At 48.9% G+C, this 25,327-nt stretch overlaps 2 protein-coding genes across 3 annotated transcripts in view; one reads left to right on the plus strand and one right to left on the minus strand.

Annotated features, from left to right (window-relative positions):
* LOC132570344 (solute carrier family 25 member 36-A-like) overlaps positions 1-25,327 on the plus strand; it is a 441,151-nt gene that overhangs the window by 4,438 nt on the left and 411,386 nt on the right. Inside the window, exons 2-7 of one of the 2 annotated variants that reach the window (XM_060236890.1) lie at positions 6,382-6,558; positions 8,334-8,411; positions 8,867-8,967; positions 11,190-11,256; positions 12,609-12,892; positions 13,646-14,803. In XM_060236890.1, the coding sequence (XP_060092873.1) occupies positions 6,382-6,558; positions 8,334-8,411; positions 8,867-8,967; positions 11,190-11,256; positions 12,609-12,892; positions 13,646-13,842 (904 nt within the window). In that variant the 3' untranslated portion in view covers positions 13,843-14,803. Of the gene's footprint in view, positions 1-6,381; positions 6,559-8,333; positions 8,412-8,866; positions 8,968-11,189; positions 11,257-12,608; positions 12,893-13,645; positions 14,804-25,327 lie in introns of those variants that run through there. The other variant, XM_060236891.1, reaches the window with a different exon arrangement.
* Positions 17,451-25,327, minus strand: part of CLSTN3 (calsyntenin 3) — a 59,198-nt gene continuing 51,321 nt past the window's right edge. The window contains exons 17-18 of the mRNA XM_060236895.1: positions 20,152-20,369; positions 17,451-17,634 (exon numbers count right to left, since the gene is read on the minus strand). Coding sequence (XP_060092878.1) covers positions 17,467-17,634; positions 20,152-20,369 — 386 coding nt within the window. The 3' untranslated portion in view covers positions 17,451-17,466. The remainder of the gene's footprint in view (positions 17,635-20,151; positions 20,370-25,327) is intronic.

The raw sequence follows: 25,327 nt of genomic DNA on the forward strand, positions 1-25,327 counted from the left end.
AGCTCTGCTCTCTTGTCACCACCTGCCGGTGGTGTGCAGGCAGGGCTAGAGAAGGCGATCAGCTAGCCAGTATTAAAGAAGATGATCTTTTAGGGCTCGCATTCCTCTGAGTCAGAGCTTTAGAAGCGAGCACTACTACGTCTTTAAATTGTGTCCAGGAATAAATGGGCAGCCTTTGCAGATGTATTTAGCAATATTCTGGCTGCTAACATTTGGGAGAAGTTGAAGTTTATGCACCGTTTTCATAGGCGGAACAATATAAAGTACATTGTAGTAATCTAGCTTGGATTACCTTGTAAAGGCTTAGAGTGTGTGATGGACTCAAGCTCACCCAGAAAGCTTCCATGGGAGAAATGGGGATTCAAACTCAGGTCTACCAGGATCATAGTTCGACATTCTGTCCACTGCCGACACCAACTCTCACTAGCTGTCACACTGGCTAATAACAGCAAGGGTGTGGTATTAAGCCCTTTCTCTGTATATGTGTGCTTTCACACACGTTCTTTTCCCTATACAACGTCCCTTCGATCAGGGCATTACCTACCATGTCCCTTAAGAGACTTGCCTGTGAAATAGGAAGGAGAGATTTGGACCCCTCTCAGAGCTTATTCTCACAGCCCCAGGACATAGTTCTTCCACCACTCACCCCTCAGCATCTGTTTGCTTAGCTGAATATTTGTGCAGTCTGACAAGTGGGTTTTGCAAGATCTGAGCTTCTGGCCTGATACGCTGATGGACCTTTGGTCTCCCTTGGCCAGCCTCTGGTCGTGACACAATAGCATGAAATAATGGCTTAGACAAATAGCTGTGCAGCCAACTGCTTATTTTACATCACTATGAGGAATAAACCCTTTCAGTCACTCTCTTTCTCTCTACACTTTCCTCCATGTTTTTTTTTTTGTTTTGTTTTCCAGCATTCTGTGAAAGACCATTGTCCCCCTTGTTAGATAGAGTGGTCCAGAACATTCTGTGACATCACAACAGTAAGGAGAAGAGGAGGGGCTTAGAGACCAGCGACCCAAACCAGCAGGCAGTGAGCCAGTGTTGCATAGCAGGGGTGTCAAATATGGGCTGAATCAGGCCCCTGAGTGACTGGCTGTCATCTGCTTCCTTCTCCTTCTATCTTGCTTCTTCCTGCATAACAGCTTGCTTTGCAAGGCTTGCTCAATTGCACAGGAGCTACAGAGCAAAACCTCTGTTTTCTCAATTGGCTGAGGCTCCTCCCTTGGGACGGAAGGGGGGAGAGCTTGGTTTGCCAGGCTCTCTCAGTTGCACAGCAAAGCTACGGAGCCAAGCCTCTCTTCCTTCTGTTGGCTGAGACTCCTCCCCCTCCTGGTCCCCTGGGGAAGGAAGGAAAGAGCCAGAGCTTCCTTTGCCCAGTTCCCTGGATCCCATGGGAGAGATACAAAGAAAGCACCTTTAAGACCAACAACTGCTAATGTTTTAAGTTTTTAAAAGTATATATTTAATTGTATTTGTGTCCTTTAAAAAGTTTATATCTCTGTTACCTAATTTTAAATAGGTATACACATGGCCCGGCCTGACATAGCTCGGCCCGACCCAACATGGTCCAGCCCAACAAGGTCTCATGTCAGATCCAGCCCTTGTAACAAATGAATTCGACACCCTGAGTTAGAGCGTCAGCTCAAGGAAGGGGGAGCCTTGGATTCAAATCTCCACTCATCCAATATGTTAAGTTAGTGACCTTGGGCCAGTCATTCCCTCTCGTCATAACCTACCTCTCAGGGATGTTGTGAAGATATAGTTCACAGAAGGGAGGACCATACTCACCTTTTCGTGAACTCCCTGGAGTAGTGTTTCCCATTTGCAGGGTCGCGACCCAGTACCAGGCCACGGAAGCCTCAATACCGGGTCACAAAAAAAGCCAAAGCTAGCCCTGCCCCCAGCAAAGCCTGAGCTCTGCTTTGCTTCCTTCCTTCCCCCATCTCTCCGTTGTGCAGAGAAAAGCTAGGCTTGAAGACTGACACAGGCTGCAAAGCCTGAGCTCCGTTTGGCTTGCTTCCTTCCCCTATCTCTGTGTTGTGCAGAGAAAAGCTAGCCTTGAAGACTGACACAAGCTGCGAAGCCTGAGCTCCATTTGGTTTCCTTCCTTCCCCCATCTCGGTGTTGTGCAGAGAGTAGCTGGGCTGCCTCTCCTTCCTTCTCCCCCCTCCCAGTGTTTGAGAGAAAAGGTGGAGTCCACTGACACTTTAGACCCATGAAGTGTTCTTCAAAGTATGAGGTTTCATGTGCCTTGCAGTATGTTCTTTTGGGGAGATTTCCCTGGGAGGCCTGGGTGGCAAAGAAGGGAGGGATTTTTTTTCAGCCAGGAGAGGTGGGGAATGGGCATTCCAGTAGCTATCTTTTTAACCAAATGACCCCTGGGCAGAATTGTTGCTGGCTGGGGTCATCTGATGGTAAGGCTTTCTTTCTTTCTTTCTTTCTTTCTTTCTTTCTTTCTTTCTTTCTTTCTTTCTTTCTTTCTTTCTTTCTTTCTTTCTTTCTTTCTTTCTTTCTTTCTTTCTTTCTTTCTTTCTTTCTCTCTTTCTTTCTTTCTCTTTCTTTCTCTCTCTCTTTCTTTCTTTCTTTCTTTCTTTCTTTCTTTCTTTCTTTCTTTCTTTCTTTCTTTCTTTCTTTCTTTCTTTCTTTCTTTCTTTCTTTCTTTCTTTCTTTCTTTCTTTCTTTCTTTCTTTCTTTCTTTCCCTGCAAGTGATTTTGCTGGTCCTGCTTTTAACAGCTGTCTGACACCAAAATTAAACTCCTCCTGTAGATATTAAAAAGGATTAAAGAAGTTCACTGGCTAAATATCTACACAACAGGTTGCTATTAAAGGCATGGGAAACCCAGCCAGTAAAAAGCTGCAAGCCCCTCATAAATATCCTTTTTGGGATAACTGCAGAAAAGCTTGTATGAACTTCATATAACTTGAAATTAATTCATTAGTTGCAGTACAACTCTCTGCTACCTTTTGCAGCAATTTCCTAGTGTTTCAGCAAAGGAAAAGTATGAAAAATAGCTGTCAAAAGATTTTCTTGAAACCAAGCAAGCTTGGTTGTAGCTTGAGGCAGGGTTCCAGTAGTAGCAGCTGAAGGAAGGGCCTACTAAATGTGTCAACATATTTTGAGGTAAAGCAGCTGCCAGGGCCCTGTGTGGGTGGTACACAGTGCTGGCATTCCTGGTGGCAGTAGCAACAGCACTCCCAACTACATAAACTGGCCAGTGCTGTTGAGGAAGGGGTGTGTAGGTGGTGCAGGCAATTGAACATGGGCATTAGGAGTGCTTGCAAGCTGGAGAACACACAGATAGGTGCATGCAGGTGTGAGGGTGGAGAGAACCCTGAGAATGTATGAAAAAGTTGCAGACTGTCCACTTTCTACCCCCATTTTGGGGAGGAACTGTCCCGGAGACACACGCTTGATTGCGGGGTGCCTCAAGGGGCGGTCCTCTCCCCGATGTTATTTAACATCTATATGCGCCCCCTTGCCCAGATGGCCCGGGGGTATGGGTTGGGTTGCCATCAATATGCTGATGACACCCAGCTCTATCTGCTTATGGACGGCCGACCCGCCTGCGCCCCAGAAAACTTGGACCGGGCGTTACAGGCAGTGGCTAGGTGGCTTAGGCTGAGCGGGCTGAAGCTGAACCCGGCGAAGACAGAGGTCCTTTGCTTGGGTCGCTGCGGCCCGGGAAGGGAAATCCCCCTGCCAGCTTTTGACGGCGCTTCGCTAACAGCGTCGGGCAGGGTCAAGAGCCTAGGGGTGCTGTTGGAGCCTTCGTTGACGATGGAGGCTCAGATAGCAGCCACTGCCAAGTCCGCGTTTTTTCATCTTAGACGGGCGAGGCAGTTGGCCCCCTTCCTGGAACGTGACGACCTGGCAACAGTTATCCATGCTACGGTCACCTCGAGGCTGGACTACTGTAATGCCCTCTACATGGGGCTACCCTTGTGCCGGACCCGGAAGCTGCAGTTGGTGCAGAACGCTGCTGCCCGGCTATTATTAGGGCTCCCTAGATGGGAGCACATTCGGCCGGGGCTCCAGAGTCTGCACTGGCTGCCAGTAATGTTCCGAGTCCGGTACAAGGTGTTGGTCATCACCTTTAAAGCCCTATATGGCCTAGGACCTGCCTACCTTAGGGACCGTCTCTCCCCACACGTTCCCCAGAGAGTACTACGCTCAGGCTCACAAAACCTGTTGGTAGTCCCCGGGCCAAAGGAGGCCCGTCTAAAATCCACCAGGGACCGGGCCTTCTCAACAACGGCACCTTACTGGTGGAACCAGTTGCCGGAAGAGGTACGGGCCCTGCGGGATCTAGGGCAATTCCGCAGGGCCTGTAAGACAGTCCTCTTCCGGCAGGCCTATGACATTAACTGACAATGAAAACATCCTGGATGGAACAAAATGTATTTATAGGCCGCCGGTTTTAATTATCCTATTTTATCATGTTTTTATTAACCTATAGTTTAATTGTATTTTAAATGTTTCAATCGGAAGTTGTCTAATTTATCATGTTGTAAGCCGCCCTGAGACACTTAGGTGAGAAGGGCGGGGTATAAATCTTAATATAAATAAATATAAATAAATAAATAAATTTTGACTCAGCATGAGTTTCAGAAGGATTTTTCTGAAAATGAAGTTACTTCAAAAGGAGAGGCAGGTTTGGGGAAGTGCCCTGAAAGTGACATCACAGGAAAAGGTGGAGTTTTGGTTCAGTGTGTCCCAGAAGTGACATGGCCCTTGACCTGGAAGTGGCACTACAGGAAATGACATAATTCCTGTCTCCCAGCTCCACTCCAAAAAATCTTTTGGCTCCGCCCCCGAATTTTATTGGGCCACGAAGGAGAAGTGTAAAAATAACTGGGCCACGGGTAAGAAATGTTTGGGAAACCCTGCCCTGGAGGAAAGGGTGGGATAAAAATATGGTTGCTTTTATCTCATTAGACGTTAGATTTCTAAGTCAGCGATAAGCTAATGTGAATATCACTCCTTCCCTTCCAAAAAAGTGAGCAGTGACTCATGAACACTCATAACCTACCATAAATTTTGTTAGTTTTTAAGATGCTACTGGACTCTTACTCTTTTCTACAGGAAGCAAGGAAGGACGGCAGGAAAGCAAATAGATGGGGGAAAGGTGGAAAGAAAGCAACTTTAACTTCAAGTGCATTTTCCAAGCTGCTGGCTGGCTTGGAGGAGTGATATAAAGAGAGAAATGCCTTTTCCAAGATGGGGGAGGGGGCTTCAAGAGCCACACAAAGGTGTGAAAGTGCCACCTGTGACTCCCGTCCTAGGAGATCACGTGCACTGAAACAAAATGCATCAAAGCATCTTCAGTATGCAAAGTCCATGATGGTCAGCCCCCACACCCACCTCGACTCCCACTGGACTTTAGATCTTTGGGCATCTCTGTTGGGAACGGAGCAGAGACCAGTCATCAGCGAGTTAATCAGTTGTAACTCTGGAGGGTGTGTGTGTGTGTGTGACGCACATCCAGGCAGCAACGCACTTGCTAAGGAGCAACGAGGAGGGGGGATGGATGTTGTGGGAGCTGTTGCCTCACTTTGGTTGTGACCCGGTTATGCACACTCCCGCTTTATGCAATCCGCTGTCTTGCCGTAACTGTCCTGAAAGAGCAGAAATCTCCACTTGGATGGGTTACAAAGGGGACATTTGGCAGTTGACATGGGTTGAGTCAGCAGGCTTTTGGCAAGAGCAGAGGCTCTCGGCTCACCTATCCTCCCTCTCAAGGTCAATAATTGAGTAAAGAGGACCGCAATCTTATACTGATGTACTTCCAGTTTGGTGTAGTGGTTAAGTGTGGGAGGACTGGGTTTGATTCCCCACTACTCCATTTGCAGCTGCTGGAATGGCCTTGAGTTAGCCATAGCTCTCGTGGGAGTTGTCCTTGAAAGAGCAGCTGCTGTGAGCTCTCTCAGCCCCACTCACCTCACGGGGTGCCTGCTGTAGGGGAAGGAGATAAAGGAGATTGTAAGCCGCTCTGAGTCTCTGATTCAGAGAGAAGGGCGGGGTATAAATGCAGCCTTCTTTTTAAGGTCTGCTTCAGGATGGCTGACTAGTTGAAGCTGGTGAAAGTAGGCGGGCGGAAGTCTCTCTTCCTCCCTCTGCTTCTGAAGAATGGCTAGGCCAGCTGTCCCTGACCTTGTTGAGCTTGGGGGTAATTCTGACACGTTGAGAACAATTAATTTATAGGCCACCTTTCTCACAGGAACTCGAGGTGGGACCTACTTAAAAGAAGCTAGACCCAGTAGTTATAGGCCACAGTCCTTAATCACTTCTCCAAGCAAGTTTGTAAAACTGGTTATACGGTGCAGCCTTATGACCTGTGCAGAAAACCTCTGACCTGATCTCTCCTTTCTCTTCTCAGATTTGGTGGCACGGCGGGAGCCATTTTGACCTGCCCACTGGAAGTGGTGAAGACCCGCCTGCAGTCTTCCTCCTTGGGCCTGAGGCCCCTTTACCTTCCTGCAGTTCAACTGCAGGGGGTGAATGGGGCATTGATCCGCCCCTGTCTTCCCTCAGTTGGGGTCCTTGAGCTGCTGAGGTGAGTGGGGAAGGGATGGTGTATATGGGGACATGGCCGAAGTCCATTGAGGAGGGGAAATGGCGACACAGAGCTGATGTAACTTACTTTACAAATAGAAGGAAGAATTCTATAAGCAGGCATTCAGGAAGGAGCCTTACCTCTAGGGTTGCCAACCCCAGTTTGGGAAATTCCTGGAGAATTTGTGGTGAAGCTTGAGGATCAGACCAGTGATCCTTCTAGTCTAGTATCACACAGCGGCCAACCAGTTCCTCTGGAGAGCCAACAACAGGGCACAGAGGCTGAGGCCTTCATGAGAACATAAGAAGAGCCCTGATGGATCAGACCAGGGGTTCATGTAGTCCACAGTATCCTGTCTCATACAATGGCCAACCAGTTCCTCTGGAGAGCCAGCCAACAACAGAACAGAGAGGCTGTGGCCTTCCCATGATGTGAACTTCCTGGCTCTGGGATTCAGAGATTTAGTGACTGAACATGAAAATTCCCCTCAGTCACCATGCCTAGAAGCCACTGACAGGCATATCCTCCATGGAGCTGTCTAATCCCCTTTTAAAGCTGTCTATGCCTGCGGCCATCACTGCATTCGCTAGCAGCAAATTTCACATTTTGATCCCTGTCTGTATAAGGGCGTATGAGGTGAGGGGTTTTTTTGAGGGCGGGGGGCTCAGCAGGGTAGAATGCCATAGATACCACCCTCCGGAGCGGCCATTTTCTCAGAGGAATCTGATCTTGGTCGTCTGGCGACCGGGTGACTCATTTTTAATCCAATCCTTACAGTTGCCAACTCCAGCTTGGGAAATTCCTGTAGATTTGGGATTGGAACATGTGGAGGGGGGCTTGGGAAAAGGGCAGTTCTAATGGGGGGTATACTGCCATAGAGTACACCCTCTGAAGTAGCCCTTTTCTCCAGGGGAACTGATGTTTGTAGTCTGGAGAGTCATAATTCCAGGAGATCGCTTGACCCTCCCCTGGAAGTTCACAATCCTACCGAGAAGCTCAGGGTATTGTTCTCACCTCCAGATGGGTGTAGTGGTGAAGAGTGGCAGACTCTAATCTGGAGAACCAGGTTTGATTCCCCAGTCCTCCACATGGAACTGCTGGGTGACCTTTGGTCAGTCACAGTTCTTTCAGAGCTGTTCTCTTGAGAGCTGTTCTCTCTGAGCTCTCTCAGCCCCACCTACCCCACAGGGTGTCTGGTGTAAGGAGGGGAAGGGAAAGGAGATTGTAAGCCCCTCTGAGACTCCAAGTGAAGTATAAATCCAATCTCTTTTTCTTCTTCTCTTTTATCTTTACAACAGTCCTAAGAGGCTTTAGACGGGGGGTGGCCAAACTGAAGCTCAGGAGCCACATGTGGCTCTATCACACACATTGCGTGGCTCTCAAAGCCCTCGCCACCCCATCAGCCATCTTGGAGAAGGCATTTCTCTCTTTAAATCATTCTCCGAGCCAAGCCAACCAGCAGTTTGGATAATGCATTTAAAGTTAAAGTTGCTTTCTTTCCACTTCTCCCTCCCTCCCCATCCATCTATTTCCTTCCTGCCTGCCTGCTCTCAGACATCCAACATTCATGTCTTACGACTCTCAAACACCTTGACGCTTATTCTCCGTGGCTCTTACGTCAAGCAAGTTTGGCCACCCTTGCTCTTTAGACCTTTATGTCTGGGAGGAGGAGAGAAAAACATAGAAGGCTAAATGATAGACTATGGACAGGAATGCGGGTATGTTTTGGGGGGCCTTTTCATTCTGCCGCACTCACTCTTTTTCTCTTTCCGCAGAACCATTCTCGAGAAAGAAGGAATCCGCTCGCTCTTCCGAGGCTTGGGACCTAATCTTGTTGGAGTTGCCCCGTCCAGGTAAAACTTGCCTAATGAGGGCAGATTCCCTCGCCTAATTTTCCAGTTGCAAATTTCACAGACTGAAATCAGCCCTTTCCAATATAGGAGTATCTTGTAAGGAAACGCATGATTCATGGTATCCATGCTTTTGGGGTTATACTGCCACCTAGTGTCAGAGTGGGATTGTGCCAAGGAAGTCCAGGGTTGCTACGCAGAGGCAGACGATGGCCGACCACTTCTGAACACCTCTTGCCTTGAAAACCAGACCGGGTCACCATAAGATGCAAGCTTAAATGGCTTTGTGACTATTTCCTTTCCCACAGAACTCATTGAAGTATTTTTATGATACTGCTCGCCCCTCAGCAGCCTCTAAAGAAACCCAAAAATATAATTTAGACAAGCAAAGACACAAAAAATACACATTATAGTCCTGGTTAATGAGAACACTGTTTCTCCTCTTCCTCCTCCTACAGGGCCATTTACTTTGCTGCATATTCAGGGGCAAAGGAGAAACTCAACATGGTGCTGGTGCCCGAATCCAAGAAAGTCCATATGCTTTCAGCAGCCTGTGCAGGTAAATATCCGCTATGTATATATATTGCACTATGTTGTCTGTAGCTTAGTGGAAGAGCCTCTGCTTGGTATACAGAAGGTCCCAGGTTCAAGCCCCAGCATCTCCAGTTAAAAGGTCCAGTCAGTAGGTGATGTGAAAAGACCTCTGCCTGAAACCGTGGAGACCGGCTGCCATTTTGAGTAGGCAACACTGTTGATGGACCAAGAGTTCAATTCCGTATAAGGCAGCTTCATGTGTTCACGTGATGCTCCCTGAACATTAGAAATGGAGCACTCTATTAAAGAAACAGATACAATGTTGTCTACGTCTTAAATGACATAAGGAAGTAAACAGTCCATGTGAAGATTCATGGCTTCGCTGTTGGGAAGCCACAGGCTACAACAGAGATTTCCTTTTTTAATATGTGGTGAAATAGATGTGGTTTTTCATGTATGGCAGTTGATAAGGGTTCACACGTTTCCCCTTCACACATTCACATGTGTGGGTAAAATGTGTCATATTTTAAGTAGGCCTCAGCTTCATCCTTTTGGCTTTAATGCTAAGAAATGGAGGCTGTAGGCTTCCCAGGTTGCACACTGTGGCAGACAACCTCCCAGAGTGCCATGAGGAAAAAAGTGTGTGTGGAGGGGACAACAGTACGGACACAATGATGTCATAGCCAGGTGAGCTGATGTGATGTCATGATGTCTGTGACAATGTTTTGCCCTGAAGTAGTTCCAGGGATTGCCAGAGGGGGGCTGGTAACTAGGGGTCAGCAGAAGCTGCGAATGGTTTTTCAACCAGGGGCAGGCAGCATTAGAAACTAGAATGTGTGGGTCATGCTGCCAATCTACCCAAATGAAATCCACGGGAAAGTTAAACTTGCAGTTTTCTCCCACAGACTAAGCAAGGCGTTTCTCCCCCCAGCTGGGTTGGGGTTTCCCCAGTCCCACTTCCCTTTCCCCTTAGCCAGACAACAGCTACAGAGAGCTCATTTACACAAAAGGTGCAGGGCCTGATTCAGATTGAGGCTCTGGGGAAAGGAGAGAACAACCCCTTCTACCTCTACGTTTGCCAGCCTCTAAGTGGAGCCTGGAAATCTCCTGGAATTACAACTGATCTCCAGGCGACAGAGATCAGTTTCTGTGGAGAAAACGGCTGGTTTGGAGGGTGGAGTCTATGGCATACCCCACTGATATCCCCTCAAAATCCTGCCTTCCCACAAGCTCCCCTCCCCAATCTCCAGGAACTTCCCAACCTGGAGAGCCAGTTCGGTGTAGTGATTAAGTGAGCGGACTCTAATCTGGGAGAACCGAGTTTGATTCCCCACTCCTCCACATGCACCTACTGCGTGATCTTGGGCAAGCCACAGTTCTCTCAGAGCTGTTCTCTCAAGAGCAGTCCTCTCAGAGCTCTCTCAGCCCCACCTACCTCACAGGGTGGCTCTTGTGGGAGAGGAAGGGAAGGAGATGGTAAGCCACCCTGGGACTCCAAGTGAAAGGCAGGGTAAAAACGCAATCTCTTCTTCTTCTGCCTTGTGTTGGCAGCCCTATTTATGCTGTGGTTTCAATCCAAATCTGGCTACGTCGCACTTGAAGATATTGGATTTATATCCCACTTTCCACTCCGAAGAGTCTCAGAGCGGCTCACAATCTTCTTTACCTTCCTCCCCCACAACAGACACCCTGAAAGGTGGGTGGGGCTGGAGAGGGCTCTCACAGTAGCTGCCCTTTCAAGGACAACCTCTGCCAGAGCTATGGCTGACCCAATGCCATGCTAGCAGGTGCAAGTGGAGGAGTGGGGAATCAAACCCGGTTCTCCCAGATAAGAGTCCACACACTTAACCACTACACCAAACTGACTCTCCAACTTGAGGAAACAGGTAATGCTCAGCTCAGGTATGCTGGTTCGTGGAAGAACATAAGAGAAGCCATGTTGAATCAGGCCAGTGGCCCATCCAGTCCAACACTCTGTCAAACAGTCACAAAAAAAAGAACATTTAATGTTCTTAAGGTCTTAAGATCAGAGCATCCATGTCAAGTCTCTTATTTACTGCCTATGCCTGGTGAGTGTATCTGAAGGAATGTGTTCACATCAGTTGGATGTGAAAAGGTCTACCTTTGGCTAGACAGTGCCCTGGTGTCTTGGCTGAGACCTCCAGAATGAGCCCTTCAGTCTTCCATTAGCTGCACAATTTCACAAAGAGACCTTTGACCTCCTCTTCCTCCTCCTCCTCCTCACAGGCGTCAGTTCGGCCACATTGACCAACCCCATCTGGCTGGTGAAGACGAGAATGCAGCTGGAAGCCAGGTAAGGGAAGCAGGGCCTTGGTCTTCTCAGGCACCAGATTGATTCCCTGGGTGGATTACAGGCCTTGTGGGAAATCAGCAGGTGTGTGGAGACCACCTGCACAGGTGGAAGGGGGAATATTTGCAAGGATGCACATCCACAGCTGGGTACCAAGCACAATATTCAGTTGCCTAAGGAGTTCCGCCTTCTTTCCTTCCTTTCTCCTGAAGAAAAGCTTGAAATTTTGCCTGTTGATGCCTACACAGCTTCAAGAGCCAGAGTAATTTGTGATTAAGGTTTCCAGTGATTGGAAGGCGGGGCTTCAGGGTAGGGATCCCAGGCTTCCTCCTATAGCATGAAGCCTCCCAGTTTGGTGTAGTGGTTAAGTGTGCGGACTCTTATCTGGGAGAAGCGGGTTTGATTCCCCACTCCTCCACTTGCACCTGCTAGCATGGCCTTGGGTCAGCCATAGCTCTGGCAGAGGTTGTCCTTGAAAGGGCAGCTGCTGTGAGAGCCCTCTCCATTCCACCCACCTCACAGGGTGCCTGTTGTGGGGGAGGAAGGTAAAGGAGATTGTGAGCCGCTCTGAGACTCTTCGGAGTGGAGGGCAGGATATAAATCCAGCATCATCTTCTTCTCATTGCTCACCAGCATCTTAGGCACAGGTTGTACATATGCACTGTACTGGCGCACTTAGATCATTTCCTGTAAAAAACCATGTGACAGAAGGAACTCTCTAGAATTTTGCAAAAGCTCCGTGGCAAAATGGCAGCATTTTTACAAAATGCTAGAGTGCCCCTTTTGTCACCGCCGGTAAGAGCGTAAGTGTGCAGGACGCATAATGCCAGCTTACCTGGCTCTGCGCGCCAATTTCTTCCAGGGGTTTGGTGCTGCAGCCCTACTTTTCGTACGTCAGCCAGTTTGGTGCGGTGGTTCAGAGCGATGGACATGAGTCTGGAGAGCTGGGTTTGATTCCCCACTCCTCCACATGCAAGCAGCTTGGGTGAACTTGGGACAGACACAGTTCTCTCAGAGCTCTCTCAGCCCCACCTCCCTCACAGGGTGTCTGTTGTTGGGAGAGGAAGGGAAAGGAGATTGTCAGCTGCTCTGAGACTGAGTGAAGGGTAGGGTATAAATACAATTCCTCCTCCTCCTCCTCCCCCCTCCCCCATAATGCCATCAGTAACACAGAATAACATTTGCAAAATGAGGTGAAAAGAAATCTATCAGGGTGCTTTCTGAGTCTAGAATATGAGTTCTGTAGGTTTCAAATTGTGGGCGTTTCACCCCTACTTCTTCAAAATACACACCACCTTTTTCATGCCCAAGTCAAGGAGGTCTGTTGCTAATTGCTCTTGCTTTGATCTCTGCAGGGCCAAAGGCGAGGTGCGTGGCAGTGCCCTTCAATGCGCCATGCGAGTTTACCACACAGAGGGCCTGCGAGGCTTTTACCGTGGGATTTCAGCCTCCTACGCCGGAGTCTCTGAAACAGTCATCCATTTTGTTATCTACGAGGCGTTGAAGAAGCAGCTGAGGGAAAACCGGCTGTTCTGGTCGCCATCCTTCATCTTCCCACCCAACAGCCAGGATTTCTTTGGGCTGATGGGAGCAGCTGCCGTCTCAAAAACCTGCGCCTCATGCCTCGCCTATCCACATGGTGAGCCTGCTTGAAGTCCTGTCGTTTCATCCACATCCATCCGGCTAGGGCTGGGGATTTGCCAGGCCACCATCTTTCTCGCTACCAGGCCTCGTTTTGGGTAGAAGCTCACAGGAGCAGAGCTCTGGAACCTCTACATTTTATTGTGCTCTTTCTTTCTTGAACCCCACCCCCCATACTTGCTTCTGGGCTCCATTGTTCAAACCCCCTGTGAGAATTTTGCTGAACTCGAAGATTTGACAAACTTTGTAGTATTTTTCCCCACAAAAAATGGGAAAAGAACCAAAACATATAAAGCAGGCAGATGGAACTCTTCATGCCACTGTGGCCATGTAGAAGAAAGTAATTTTAAAAGTATGAGGGGAGAAATGTTCCCTCTAAGCTGTGGAGTCATGTGAGCAAAAATTCTACTTTGTAAGCTACCGGCATTAAAGTTGTGAGCGACTGCATGAATGAGTTGGCTCTATGGCCATTTTTCCTGAGCAAAAATGTGTGAGCTGGAGGCTAGAAAATTGTGAGCTAGCTCACGCTAACTCAGCTTAGAGGGAACATTGGAGGGGAGCAAGGTTTTATGATGACAATTACAATTCAAGAAGCATTTTAAAGTAGATGCTGAGCTGATATAAATCAGTACACTACCTGGTGATGTCAGCGATGTGTGGCCTATGCAAATGAGTTGTGCTAATTTGCTCCGGCACCTCTTATTCTACAAAATGACTCCTGCTCACTACATTCCTTTCTTTTTTTCTCCAGAGGTAATCCGGACACGGCTTCGAGAGGAGGGCTCACGTTACCGCTCCTTCGTGCAAACCCTGCAGCTTGTGGTCAGGGAAGAGGGCCCCTCAGCTCTTTACCGCGGGCTTCTGGCCCACCTGATCCGACAGATCCCCAACGCAGCTATCGTCATGGTCACCTATGAACTGACCATTCACCTGGCCACAAAAATATGACTCCTTTCTCTTCCTTGGTGATTGGTCAGCGTTTGCAAGTGCATTTCGGGGAATGCAGTGCCTTGACAGTGGGCACGTTTACCCATTCTGTGATTGGACACTGACTGCCATACAAGATCTGAAAGCTAGTAGCTTCTCCCTCTCTTAGTTTTTGTTCTCAAGACATGATACCTGATGGATGTTTTCAAGTGCAGCTGCCTTGAGGAATCATGGGAAGATGGAGAATCTGAATCGGAGAGCTCGCTGAGCGGAGGCAACAGTGCGGAGATCTGTACTTTGGAAAAGGATACAAAGGCACACAGTCTTTCCAGAACTGGTCTCCAGCATGCTGGTCAATGCAGAGATAATGTGCTACTACTTAGCCCCAAGCCCTTGGGCAGTTAACGGAAATGATACAAGATTTGTATCGTGGAGAGCAAGCAGTGGGGGAACTCTGCAAGGTGGTTTGTAATGCAGAAGCGTGAATGAAGCTCTCTTACAGTGAAATCAGACCCTAACTCTGAAGAGTTCCTTTCCTCCTTCCATGCTGGCTTCCATGCTCGGCAGGACAACTTGCCCTCTCCCTGACAGGCAGGAGAATTTGTGTCCTTCTAAATTCACACTCCCCATCTGCTCTTTGCTGGCAGAGGTAACTTAGCATCCCGCAACTTGTGGCTGAGCAGAGAAATGGCGCCCTCTGCTGTCAAGAGGAAGCCCCTTCCTGACAGCAGTTTCTCTTTGGATTGGCTGTGGCCTTATTTACAGGTGTTTCATTTGCAGAGGATGCCTTTGGTGTGGAGGGAGGGAAGGCTGCGCAGTGGTGATACAGAAAAGTCACGCTGCTGAAATCAACCATCACTTCTGTGGATTTCTGGCTCCATCTGACAGCCAGGAAGAATCAAGAAACACACTACATCGAAATTCTGTTTTTAAGTTATCTATTAATAAAATATATTTGTATTATTTCATATTTTATTTAAAATACCAAGGCTGATGAGTTGCATTTTTCTTGACACTTCTGTCAAGGCTCAGAATGTGATTCCAGAAATGTCTACATCGATTGAGGGTGTCCTTTGCCCCTGAAGACTTTCCTCAACTGCCTCAGAAACAAGCTGCTGAGGCAACTTTCTGCTAGAGATTTCCCCAGCTGAGGAAGAGCCAAGACACCAGAGGCTACTGGAGTTATCCTCCCCAGCCTTCTCTTTGCTCACTACCCGTCGCTTCCGGAAGCTTCTGGAGGCTGAGCTGCCATATTGCAGGGATGGAATTCAAGATTGGCCCAAGTTGTTATTGGGGGACAGGGCTCATTTAATTGTTTACTTGTGTTAGATTAACAAATCCAGTTAGATTAACAAATTTCAGTTATTTTAATCAAAAAGTACGTGTGTTGTGGCAAATGGCAATAGTCTGGACTCTGATAAAACTGTTCACAGCCTCTTAACATCTGGGTGAGGAAATATGACTTGGAATTCTACTCCTAATCAAGATTACATCTGTGTTCACGCAGAAAGTGAGGTTAAAAAAAAATTCAAAAGTTGTGTGTGCTTGAGGAGGAAAATAAGCTTTCCTTTTTCCATTTCTGTAACTTCAAACTCTTTTTCCCCTAACCCAGCTCACAGGGAAGCTGGGTTGGTAATTAACCAATCATTTTCTAGTACTAAAGGCCCCTGTCAGCTCTTGGAGGACTGGCTACATCAGGAGTGTGTGGCCTAATATGCAAAGAAGTTCCTGTCACAAAAAAAAACCCTGCCTGTGTTTAATGTTGCCAGTTCTGACTTGGGAAATTCCTGGAGATTTGGGAATAGTACCAGAGAAGAGAGACTTCTGTTTCTCCCAAGGTCTATGGCAGGGGTGGCCAAATTGCAGCTCTTTCACTCTTATTTTGTGGCTCTCAAAGCCCCCACTACCCCATTGGCTGGCTTGGAGAAGGCTCAGCGGCACAGCATCGGCTTGGCCTGTGGAAGGTTCCAGATTCAATCCCCAGCAACTTTTAAGTAAAAAGGATTAGGTAGGTGATGTGAAAGCCCTTTGCTAGAGACCCTGGAGAGCAGCTGCCAGTTGAGCAGACAATACCGACCCTGATGAACCAAGAGTCCATATAAGGCAGCTTCATGTGAGACCAACCAGTCAGCAATCTAAGAAGTACCACACCTTTTCCCCACCCCCAACTTTATCCTTTTTCCCTGTTTTTTGGCACCATAAAAGCTACGGAGACCCCGAATCAAAAAAACCAACTTCAAAGGAAGAGTCCTCAGCACTCTAGGCCTTTACTTTTTAAAACCCTTTTTTTATTTTAAAATCTGCTCCACTTCCTTCTCCAGGTCAGGTCCTTCCCATTCCCCCCCCCCACACACTCTTCGCTTATTATTTATTTTAATATTATTGACAATTTTACAAAGCGACACAAGCGGCAGGTTTTTCGTTTCTTTGCATCAAACAAGAAAACAAGAAGAAACCTCAAATGACGACATTGAAAAAATATACAATATATATATATATAGAATCTTGGGGATGCCTAAGGACCCCCGTTTGTCCTCCCCACCCACAAGCTTCCCTCCAGCTTCTCTGGGCTTCTGCTGCATCTCATGCCAACCCCAGCTTACCCTCCTCTAGTGGGACGGGAACCTCGGGCTGGGACTGAAAAGCAGGAGGGGCCTGTCCTAAGAGCTTAAGTTCAAGACCTGGGGGAAGATGGAGGGGCCTTTCCGCTGGACTCCACCATGGGCAAAGGTGGGCCCGCTGTGTAGGGCAAAGCGTAGTGTCTCCTGCCTTGGGAGGTGGGGTTTGGGACACCGGAAAGGGCAGCCGTTGAAGACGGACGGATCTGGCGTACGGGGCACGATCCCCAGTAGTGCTTTTGTGCAGCTCCGTTTGGCAACTCCGGGGTGGGGAATTCTGGGAGATTTGGGGGTGGAGCCTGAGGAAAGCAGGGTATTGGTATGGAAACAAGGTGCTGAGGGCCAGTTTGGTGTAGTGGTTAAATGTGCGGACTCTTATCTGGGGGAACCAGGTTTGATTCCCCACTACTTCATTTGAAGCTGCTGGAATGGCCTTGGGTCAGCCATAGCTCTCACAAGAGTTGTCCTTGAAAGGGCAGCTTCTGGGAGAGCTCCCTCAGTCCCACGTACCTCACAGGGTGTCTGTTGTGAGGGAGGAAGGTAAAGGAGATTGTAGGCCGCTCTGAGATTTGGAGTGGAGGGGGGGGGGATATAAATCCAATATCATCTTCAGACCTCAGCAGGCCCGCCCTCCAAAGCAGCCATCCCCTCCATTAAAACTGATCTCTCGGCTGGAGATCAGTTGTAATTCTGAGCAGTCTCCAGGCTCCAACTGGAGGTTGGCAACCCTATTTTAAGGAGTCTTGCACATGAGAACTCCCTGGGGGATGGGGATCGACCCCTGAGGAATTCCTGGGAGGATGAGGTGCCGTTCGGGTTGCCTGCTCGAGGCCCCGGCACTCTTTAGGACTGGCCTTCGCCATACTGAGAGAGGTCTGGAAAGAAGCGGGGCAGGGAGTGGGGAAAGGGGGGGATGTGGAAAGATGTGGAAGCAGGCCCCTCCCTCCCCAAACATTAACCATAAGCAGGCCCTCCTCCCCTCCCTCACGTGGATGTTTCCACTTCTCTCGCCATCCGTCGCAGTTCTCTAGTAGCGGCAGGGGACATCGCGGTTGATCACAATGCGCTGGTCGTCGGTGGCGTCGCTGCTCGGAGAGTCGGGGGATTCCGAGTCACTGCTGTCCTCCTCTTCTGTGACCTCTCTGGCTTTCGACTCGGCGGCCTCCGCTGCTTGCTCCTGGCAGCTCTGGTATGACTGTGGAGGGGCAGAAAGAGGTGGGGAGTTAAGAAAGAGGGGCGACCGACCGCCTGTCTCAGGTTCTTCCTCCTTCCGCCCTCCCAGAGAAATGGATAGTTTCCAGAAATCTTGAACAGGGAAAGAAAACATAGAATCACAGAATTGGACTGGACCTCCATCTAGTCCAACCCCCTGCATGATGCAGGAAATTCACAACTAGCTCCCCCCGCCCCCACTCAATGCCTAGAAGATGGCAAAAACCCTCCAGGATCCCTAATTATCTATTCCAGCTTTATTGCAACACTTATTTAAGTTTGCATCTGCATCCTTTCAATTTTTTTCAATAAACTGATTACTTTCCAAAAAAGGGGGGGAAATGCTGCCTGAGCCCTGGGCATGTAAGAAAGGGCCACGAGAACTATTATTATTATTATTGTCAGTTTGGTGCAGTGGTTAAGTGTGCGGGCTCTTATCTGGGAGAACCAGGTTTGATTCCCCACTCCTCCGCTTGCACCTGCTGGAATGGCCTTGGGTCACCCATAGCTCTTGTAGGAGTTGTCCTTGAAAGGGCAGCTGCTGTGAGAGCTCTCTCAGCCCCACCCACCTCACAGGGTGTCTGTTGTGGGGGAGGAGATTGTAAAAGCAGCTGAGTCTGATTCAGAGAAGGGCGGGGTATAAATCTGCAATTCTTCTTCTATTATTATTATTAATATCCCGCCCATTCTACAAAGACTCAAGGCGGCTAACACAAAATAAACAGAGGCAACATTAGTAAATCGTATTAAAACAATAAGACCGTCAAGTAAAATCACAACTAAGCACTGATGCAGTCCTTCCTGCCATCCTTTTCGCATTCCGCCTCAAGTCACCGAATCAGCATTGCTATCAGATGGCCATCTAGCTTCTGTTTGAAAACCTCCAAAGGAGGAGAGCCCGCCACCTTGCGTGGAAGCCTGTTCCACTGAGGAACCGCTCTAACCGGCAGGAAGTTCTTCCTAACGTTTTAACCAAAAACTCTTGGGATTTCATTTCAACCCACTGGTTCTGATCCGACCTTCTGGGGCAACAGAAAAGAACTCCACACCATCTTCTGTATCAGTGGTTCCCAACCTTTTTGGCACCAGGGACCGGTTTTGTGGGAGACAATTTTTCCATGGACCGGTGGTGAGGTGAGCTGGGATTTTTGCTGCTCCAGGCAGCCCCTCCACCCTGTCTGTGCCCCCAATGAGAGGTAGGCGAGGTAAATGTGATGCCCCATCCACCTGGGACATGGGCAGAGGAAAGAAGTGGTGCTTCGGAGCTAGGCTGCGTTGCCTTTTTAGTCTGCCCAGATCCCAGGCAGATGAAAGGGGCGGCAAAGCTGCTTTGCCTCTTTCGGTGAAAGAGTTGGCAGGGCTGCTTCGCCTCACTCCACGGCCCAATTGCTAACAGGCCACGGACTGGGACCCTGCTCTATATGACAGCCCATTAAACACACTATGAACACATGAAGCTGCCTTATACCGAATCAGTCCCTCGGTCCATCAAAGTCAGTATTGTCTGCTCAGACTGGCAGCGGCTCTCCAGGGTCTCAAGCTGAGGTTTTTCACACCTATTTGCCTGGACCGTTTTTGGTTGGAGATGCCGGGGATTGAACCTGGGACCTTCTGCTTCCCAAGCAGATGCTCTACCACTGAGCCACCGTCGCTCCCCTAAAGGAGGGGGAACACTAAACGTGATTGTGTTGTTGTAGTTCCTGGGAGGAGCCAGGAATTAGACAAGTGTAGGGTTGCCAACAGCAGGGGATGGGGGGGTAAATTACCAGATAATCACTGGGAGACTCCTGGAGATTTGGGGGTGGAGCCAGAGAAGGAGAGAGACAGAAGTGGGATGCAATGCCATACACTCCATCCTCCAAACCACCTATTTTCTCCTTGTCATCTGGAGATGAGCTGTAATTCCAGGGAATCCCCAAGCCCCGCCTAGAGGCTGGCATCCCTAAATTTCTTAATACTTGAGGAAATGCTGCAAACTGCTGCATCGCATGTGACCTTAGCACGTACATACCTTCGTTTTTCCAAATTTTGCTGTAAGCAAAAGGAAGTGTGACTATTTGGACGAAAGCTTTCTCATGAGGCCACAACGAAACTACCTGCTTGTGACTACCAAGTTAAACCTTCCAGCATTTAATCCACACAACTCTTGAATAATGTATTATCATCAAATGCATTATAGCCAGGGCTTTTTTTTTTTTTTTTGAGCAAGGACACACAGGAATGCAGTTCCAGCTGGCTTGGCATCAGGAGGTGTGGCCTAATATGCAAGTGAGTTCCTGCTGGGTTTTTTTTAGATGACAAGGATCAGTTCCCCAAGAGAAGATAGATGGTTTGGAGGATGGAGTGTATGTGAAACAATGGTGATGTTTCCCAGTTTCTCAACTGGGAAGATGTGGGGGGGGGGGGGGAACCTCGGCGAGGGGGAATCTCGAGTCTGTTCTGTCCTTTATTCCAAGCTTCTGCATTTCTCCCCTCCGGTTCCTCCGCTGTCTTCACTCACCTCCATGGGGTTGACGATGATAGTGAGGGCCGAGTCGTCCCAGAACATCTCGCTTTCGGTGGCCCTGCCGCCTCCTTGGCTCCCGGCGGCCTCCCCTGGACATTCCTGCCCCTCCCCTCGCCTGTGCAAGGAGTGGATCCGCAAGACGCCCAGGACCACCATCAGGGCCAGGAAGCCCACGCACACCACAATGATGATGGTAGCAGCGCTGGGGACCACTGCAGGAAAGAGAAAGGGGGGGGGGGTTCACACTCAGTCACAGGTAAATCATGCTTTGCATGCAAGAACTCCCAGGTACAATCCCCAGCACTGCCGATGAGAGGCTCTAAGGCAGCGGACATGGGAAAGACCCCCCAGACACTAGACAGCCAACCAGAGTAGGCCGTTCTAGGCTTGATGGACCACTGGTCTGACTCCATATTAGGCTGAGCCAAGGAGAAACATCTCTTTTAAATGATGCAGGGTGATTTAAAAAAAAAAAGTCTTGCCGGCATGGCGGCCCCATAGGGTTTTCAAGGCAAAAGGCATTCAGTGGTGGTTTGTCACTGCCTACCTCTGCATAAGGCCTCTGGACTTCCTCGGTGATCTCCCACCCAGTTTGGTGCAGTGGTTAAGTGCGCGGACTCTTATCTGGGAGAACCGGGTTTGATTCCCCACTCCTCCACTTGCAGCTGCTGGAATGGCCTTGGGTCAGCCATAGCTCTGGCAGAGGTTGTCCTTGAAAGGGCAGCTGCTGTGAGAGCCCTCTCATCCCCACCTACCTCACAGGGTGTCTGTTGCGGGGGAGGAAGGGAAAGGAGATTGTAAGCTGCTCTGAGTCTCTGATTCAGAGAGAAGGGCGGGGTATAAATCTGCAGTCGTCTTCTTCTAAATAGAGCTAGGGTTGCCTGGTCCCACCCGGCTGCTGGCAGGGGGTTTATGTTCCCTCTAAACTGCAGAGTCTTGTGAGCAAAAATTCTACTTTGTGAGCGACTGGCATTAAAGTTGTGCATCAATCAGTGTGCTCTGGGTTCATCCTTCCTGAGCTAAGACAGAAACATGTGAGTTGGAGGCTAAAAAATCTGTGAGCTGGCTCACGCTAACTCAGCTTAGAGGGAACACTGGTGGGGAGTAGGTTTGCCAGCTCCATGTTGAGAAATTCCTGGAGATTCGGGGGGTGGAGCCTGGGGAGGACACGGTCCTCAGTGGGGCGTCATGCTATAGAGTCTTCCCTCCAAAGCAGCCATTTTCTCCAGAGGAACTGATCTCTAGTCTGGAGATGAGCTGTAAATCTGGGGGAAGAGGGCACCCCTGATAGGACTGATCCTGCTTAGCTTCCAAGCTCTGACGAGATCAGGATAGCAAAGGGCATCCAGGTCATAGGACCATTTCGGTAGGCAGCCCTTTTACCACGTGAGATGCAAAAGCTCCGGAAAAGCCGTTTTGTATTTATGTTGTTAGCTGCCCCAAGCCCCGATTACCACAGAAAGGGTAAAAAATAAAATAAATTCATCTCCTTTCTGCTACCAAGAACAAGGACTTCTTCAATGGCATAGATGGCATTCAAAAAGGATTAGACAGCTTCTGAGGGTGGGGGGGACACGGGGCGGGCAACAGCTTCATTGGATGGTGTCATGGCTCAGTCAGGAGATAAGGACTCTTCAGGCAGAGAGGACTCCTGCTCCAAATCGGCAGAAGCCAAAAGCAAAAAGATGAGCTGCAGGCTTGTCAGAGTTCACAGCCAATGGCTGGTGCAGAGCCACCAGCACCTTCCAGCCCTGTTCCAACAGGTGGTCATTACCAGCCCTCCAGTTTCACCCACACCCTTTGAGCACCGGAGATGAGGGCTTAGAATGGAGATCCAGGAGAGAAGACAAAGTGCATGTCTCCTGGTCCAGCACCAGCTGCTTGCTGATGATGAGAAGCTGCAGGGCTTTTTTTGAGCAGGAATGCACAGGAATGCAGTTACGGCTGCCTTGGTGTCAGGGGGTGTGAAAATGAGTTCCTGCTGGGCTTTTTCTACAGCAAAAACCCTGTGTGAAACAATGGTGATGTCAGGGGTGTGGTCTAATATGCAAATGAGTTCCTGCTGGGCCTTTTCTTTTAAAAAAAGAAAGCCCTGAGTAGCTGTAGAGTTACTTCTGAGAAGCTGGCTGCGAGAAAGACCTTCCAGCAGAATTCTATAAAGCCAGTCAAAGGAGATTGCCCTTGCCTGAAAGAGGAGGTTGTTCTCTTTACCTCCACTCTTCCCTCAACCTCTTTCATAATAATTTGAAGCTCTGTGTGCCAATTCAAGAACTCTCACAATATGGACTGGGAACTTCCATTTCAGTGTATCGGAGAAAGCTCATACCCAGAATTAAATTGTTAGTCTTAAAGAAGCCACTGAACTCAAACTTTGTCCTACTGCTTCAGACCAACACGGCTGCCCGCCTGGATCTAAGGTTCTTCCAAAAGTGAGAGTTCAGCTGCCCTTTCCAGTTACCAGTCGCCAGGGCAACCAAAACGGCAGCCAAGCTCTCGCAAGAGGAAGGAGTCTTGTGACAGTTCCCAAAGTTCCTCAGGCTTGTTTATGTGGCTTGTTATGCGGATTTTCAAGCTGGGTGGGGAGGGGGCAGCAAAGAAGTGTGAAGAGCTGCCTCCCACCAAGGGCAGTGATTGCTGTTGCTACTGTTACTGCAAGTCAGTAGCCAGATGGGACAAGGATGGGTGGGTGGGTGGAGGCAAACAAGAGGTGTGGGAGGCGGCAGCTGCTGCTGTCTCAGACAATGAAATTATCTTGACAGCCAAGACTGAGCGCTTTGGCCGTGAACCTGCTTGGTTCTCTCCTAGCTTCCAAGAGGCTTCCAGTTAGGTGTAGTGGTGAAGTGTGCAGACAATTACCTTGGAGAACCATGTTTGATTCTCCACTCCTCCACATGCACCTGCTGATGTGACCTTGGGTCAGCCACAAGCTCTCTCAAAGCTGTTCTGCTCAAGAACAGTTCTGGGAGAGCTCTCTCAGCTCTACCAACCCCACAGGCAATGTTCCCTCTAAGCTGCAGAGTCTTGTGAGCAAAAATTCTACTTTGTGAGCTACTGGCGACATTAAAGTTGTGAATTAGTGTGCTCTGGAGGTCATCCCTCCTGAGCTAAGACAAAAACGTATGGGAAAAGGAAAGGTCCCCTGTGCAAGCACCAGTCGTTTCCGACTCTGGGGTGACGTTGCTTTCACAACGTTTTCACGGCGGACTTTTTACGGGGTTGTTCGCCACTGCCTTCCTCAGTCATCTATGCTTTCCTCCCCGCAAGCTGGGTACTCATTTTACCGACCTCGGAAGGATGGAAGGCTGAGTCAACCTTGAGAAAACCCAGCTTCCACTGGGGATCGAACTCAGGTCGTGAAAATCTGTGAGCTAGCTCATACTAACTCAGCTTAGAGGGAACACTGCCCACAGGGTGTCTGTTGTGGGGAGGGGAAGGGAAAGGAGATTTGTAAGCCGCTCTGAGACTCCTTTGGCTAGCAAAGGGTGGGATATATATCTAATCTCTTCTTCTCTTCTTCCAATGACTGACACCACCCCTAGCATTTCCCCAGCACAATTCCCTGTGTAACAGGAAACTCCTAAATGGCACATGCAGTTCTGCCCTCTCTAAGGTTGGCAACCCCCAAGCGGGAGCAAAAAATACCAGGCACCACAGTACTAATCAAGGCTAGATGAATACCAAACAACCGTGGGAAAAATACAAATCTCATAAATACTAAGCAATGTAGAGGAGATGGGATTCAAGATGGTGCCGAGCTAGCAGCCGTGGACCTCACTGCTCCGCAAGTTGACTGGGTTTTTTTTAAACCTTATCTTAATATTTGGATTTCACTTGAACTATGATTCAAAATGTATAATACAAGGAACCAGTCCCATGAGAAGAGGCCTGCTTTTAAATTAAGTTTCTGAGCTGTGCAAACAACATACTAAGCAATGTATGCAGACTACTGTAGTTAACTGTAATCAGTACAAACACAAATACCAAAGCCAATTTGTACAAAGTCAACAACCATCAGTTCTTATATACTAGTAACAGTAACAGCCCTTGTATCCAAACTCAGCCCATTCAAAGCCATACAGCCCATTCCAAAGGACACTGTAGAAAAGTCCTGTACAGTGTATCATTCAATAGACAGCAGCCAATTTCTACAGTTACTTAAGTGTTCACTCCAACCAGACTTCTTGAGAGTAAGAAAAAGATCATAGATTTATACCCCGCCCTTCTCTCTGAATCAGTCTCAGAGTAGCATACAATCTCCTTTACCTTCCTCCTCCACAACAGACACCCTGTGAGGTGGGTGGGGCTGAGAGAGCTCTGACAGAAGTTGCCCTTTCAAGGACAACCTCTATGAGAGCTATGGCTGACCCAAGGCCATCCCAGCAGCTGCAAGTGGAGGAGTGGGGAATCAAACCCAGTTCTCCCAGATAAGAGTCCGCGCACTTCACCACTACACCAAACTGTTACTGATTGTTGTTGACTTTGTCTATATACATTGCTTAGTATTTATAAGATTTGTAATTTCCAAGTGGGGCCTGGAGATCTCCCAGTATTTCAGCTGATCTCCAGTCTACAGAGATCAGTTCCCCTGGAGAAAATGGCTGATTTGGAAGGCGGAGTCCATGGCACTATACCCTGTTGAGGTCCCTCCCTCTCCAAACCCTGCCCTTTTAGGCCCCACCCCCAACATCTCCAGGTATTTCGCAACCCAGAATTGGCAATCTCTTATTCCCACTGTACTGTGTGTAGAATGTAAATAAGCAAGGCCGGATTGAGGTATTTTGTGGCCCCAAAAGCAAGGTCCATCCGTCAGCTGATGTTGCCACGGGCTCGCTCAAAGCCAAATTTCAACTGCTGGTGGTGGTGAGGGGCCAAAAGATGATGCCAACCACCTCCCATAGCACTGAGAGCTGGGAGAGCAGGGCTTTCCTTGTTGCCGGAGCTTCTTTGCATATTAGGCCACACCCCCTGATGTAGCCAGTCCTCCTGGAGTTTACAGAGCTCTTCTTACAGGGTCTACTGTAAGCTCTAGGAGGATTGGCTACATCAGGGGCGTGTGGCCTAATATGCAAAGGAGCTCCTGCTACAAAAAAAGCCCTGGCTGGGAGTGAGTGGTGCCCCTGAGGCGCACTGCCTCATCCCAAACAGCCGCTTGACTGACTTGGTGGGAAAA

Source organism: Heteronotia binoei, chromosome 4 (genome assembly GCF_032191835.1).
Source record: "Heteronotia binoei isolate CCM8104 ecotype False Entrance Well chromosome 4, APGP_CSIRO_Hbin_v1, whole genome shotgun sequence".
Taxonomy (NCBI): Eukaryota; Metazoa; Chordata; class Lepidosauria; order Squamata; family Gekkonidae; genus Heteronotia; species Heteronotia binoei.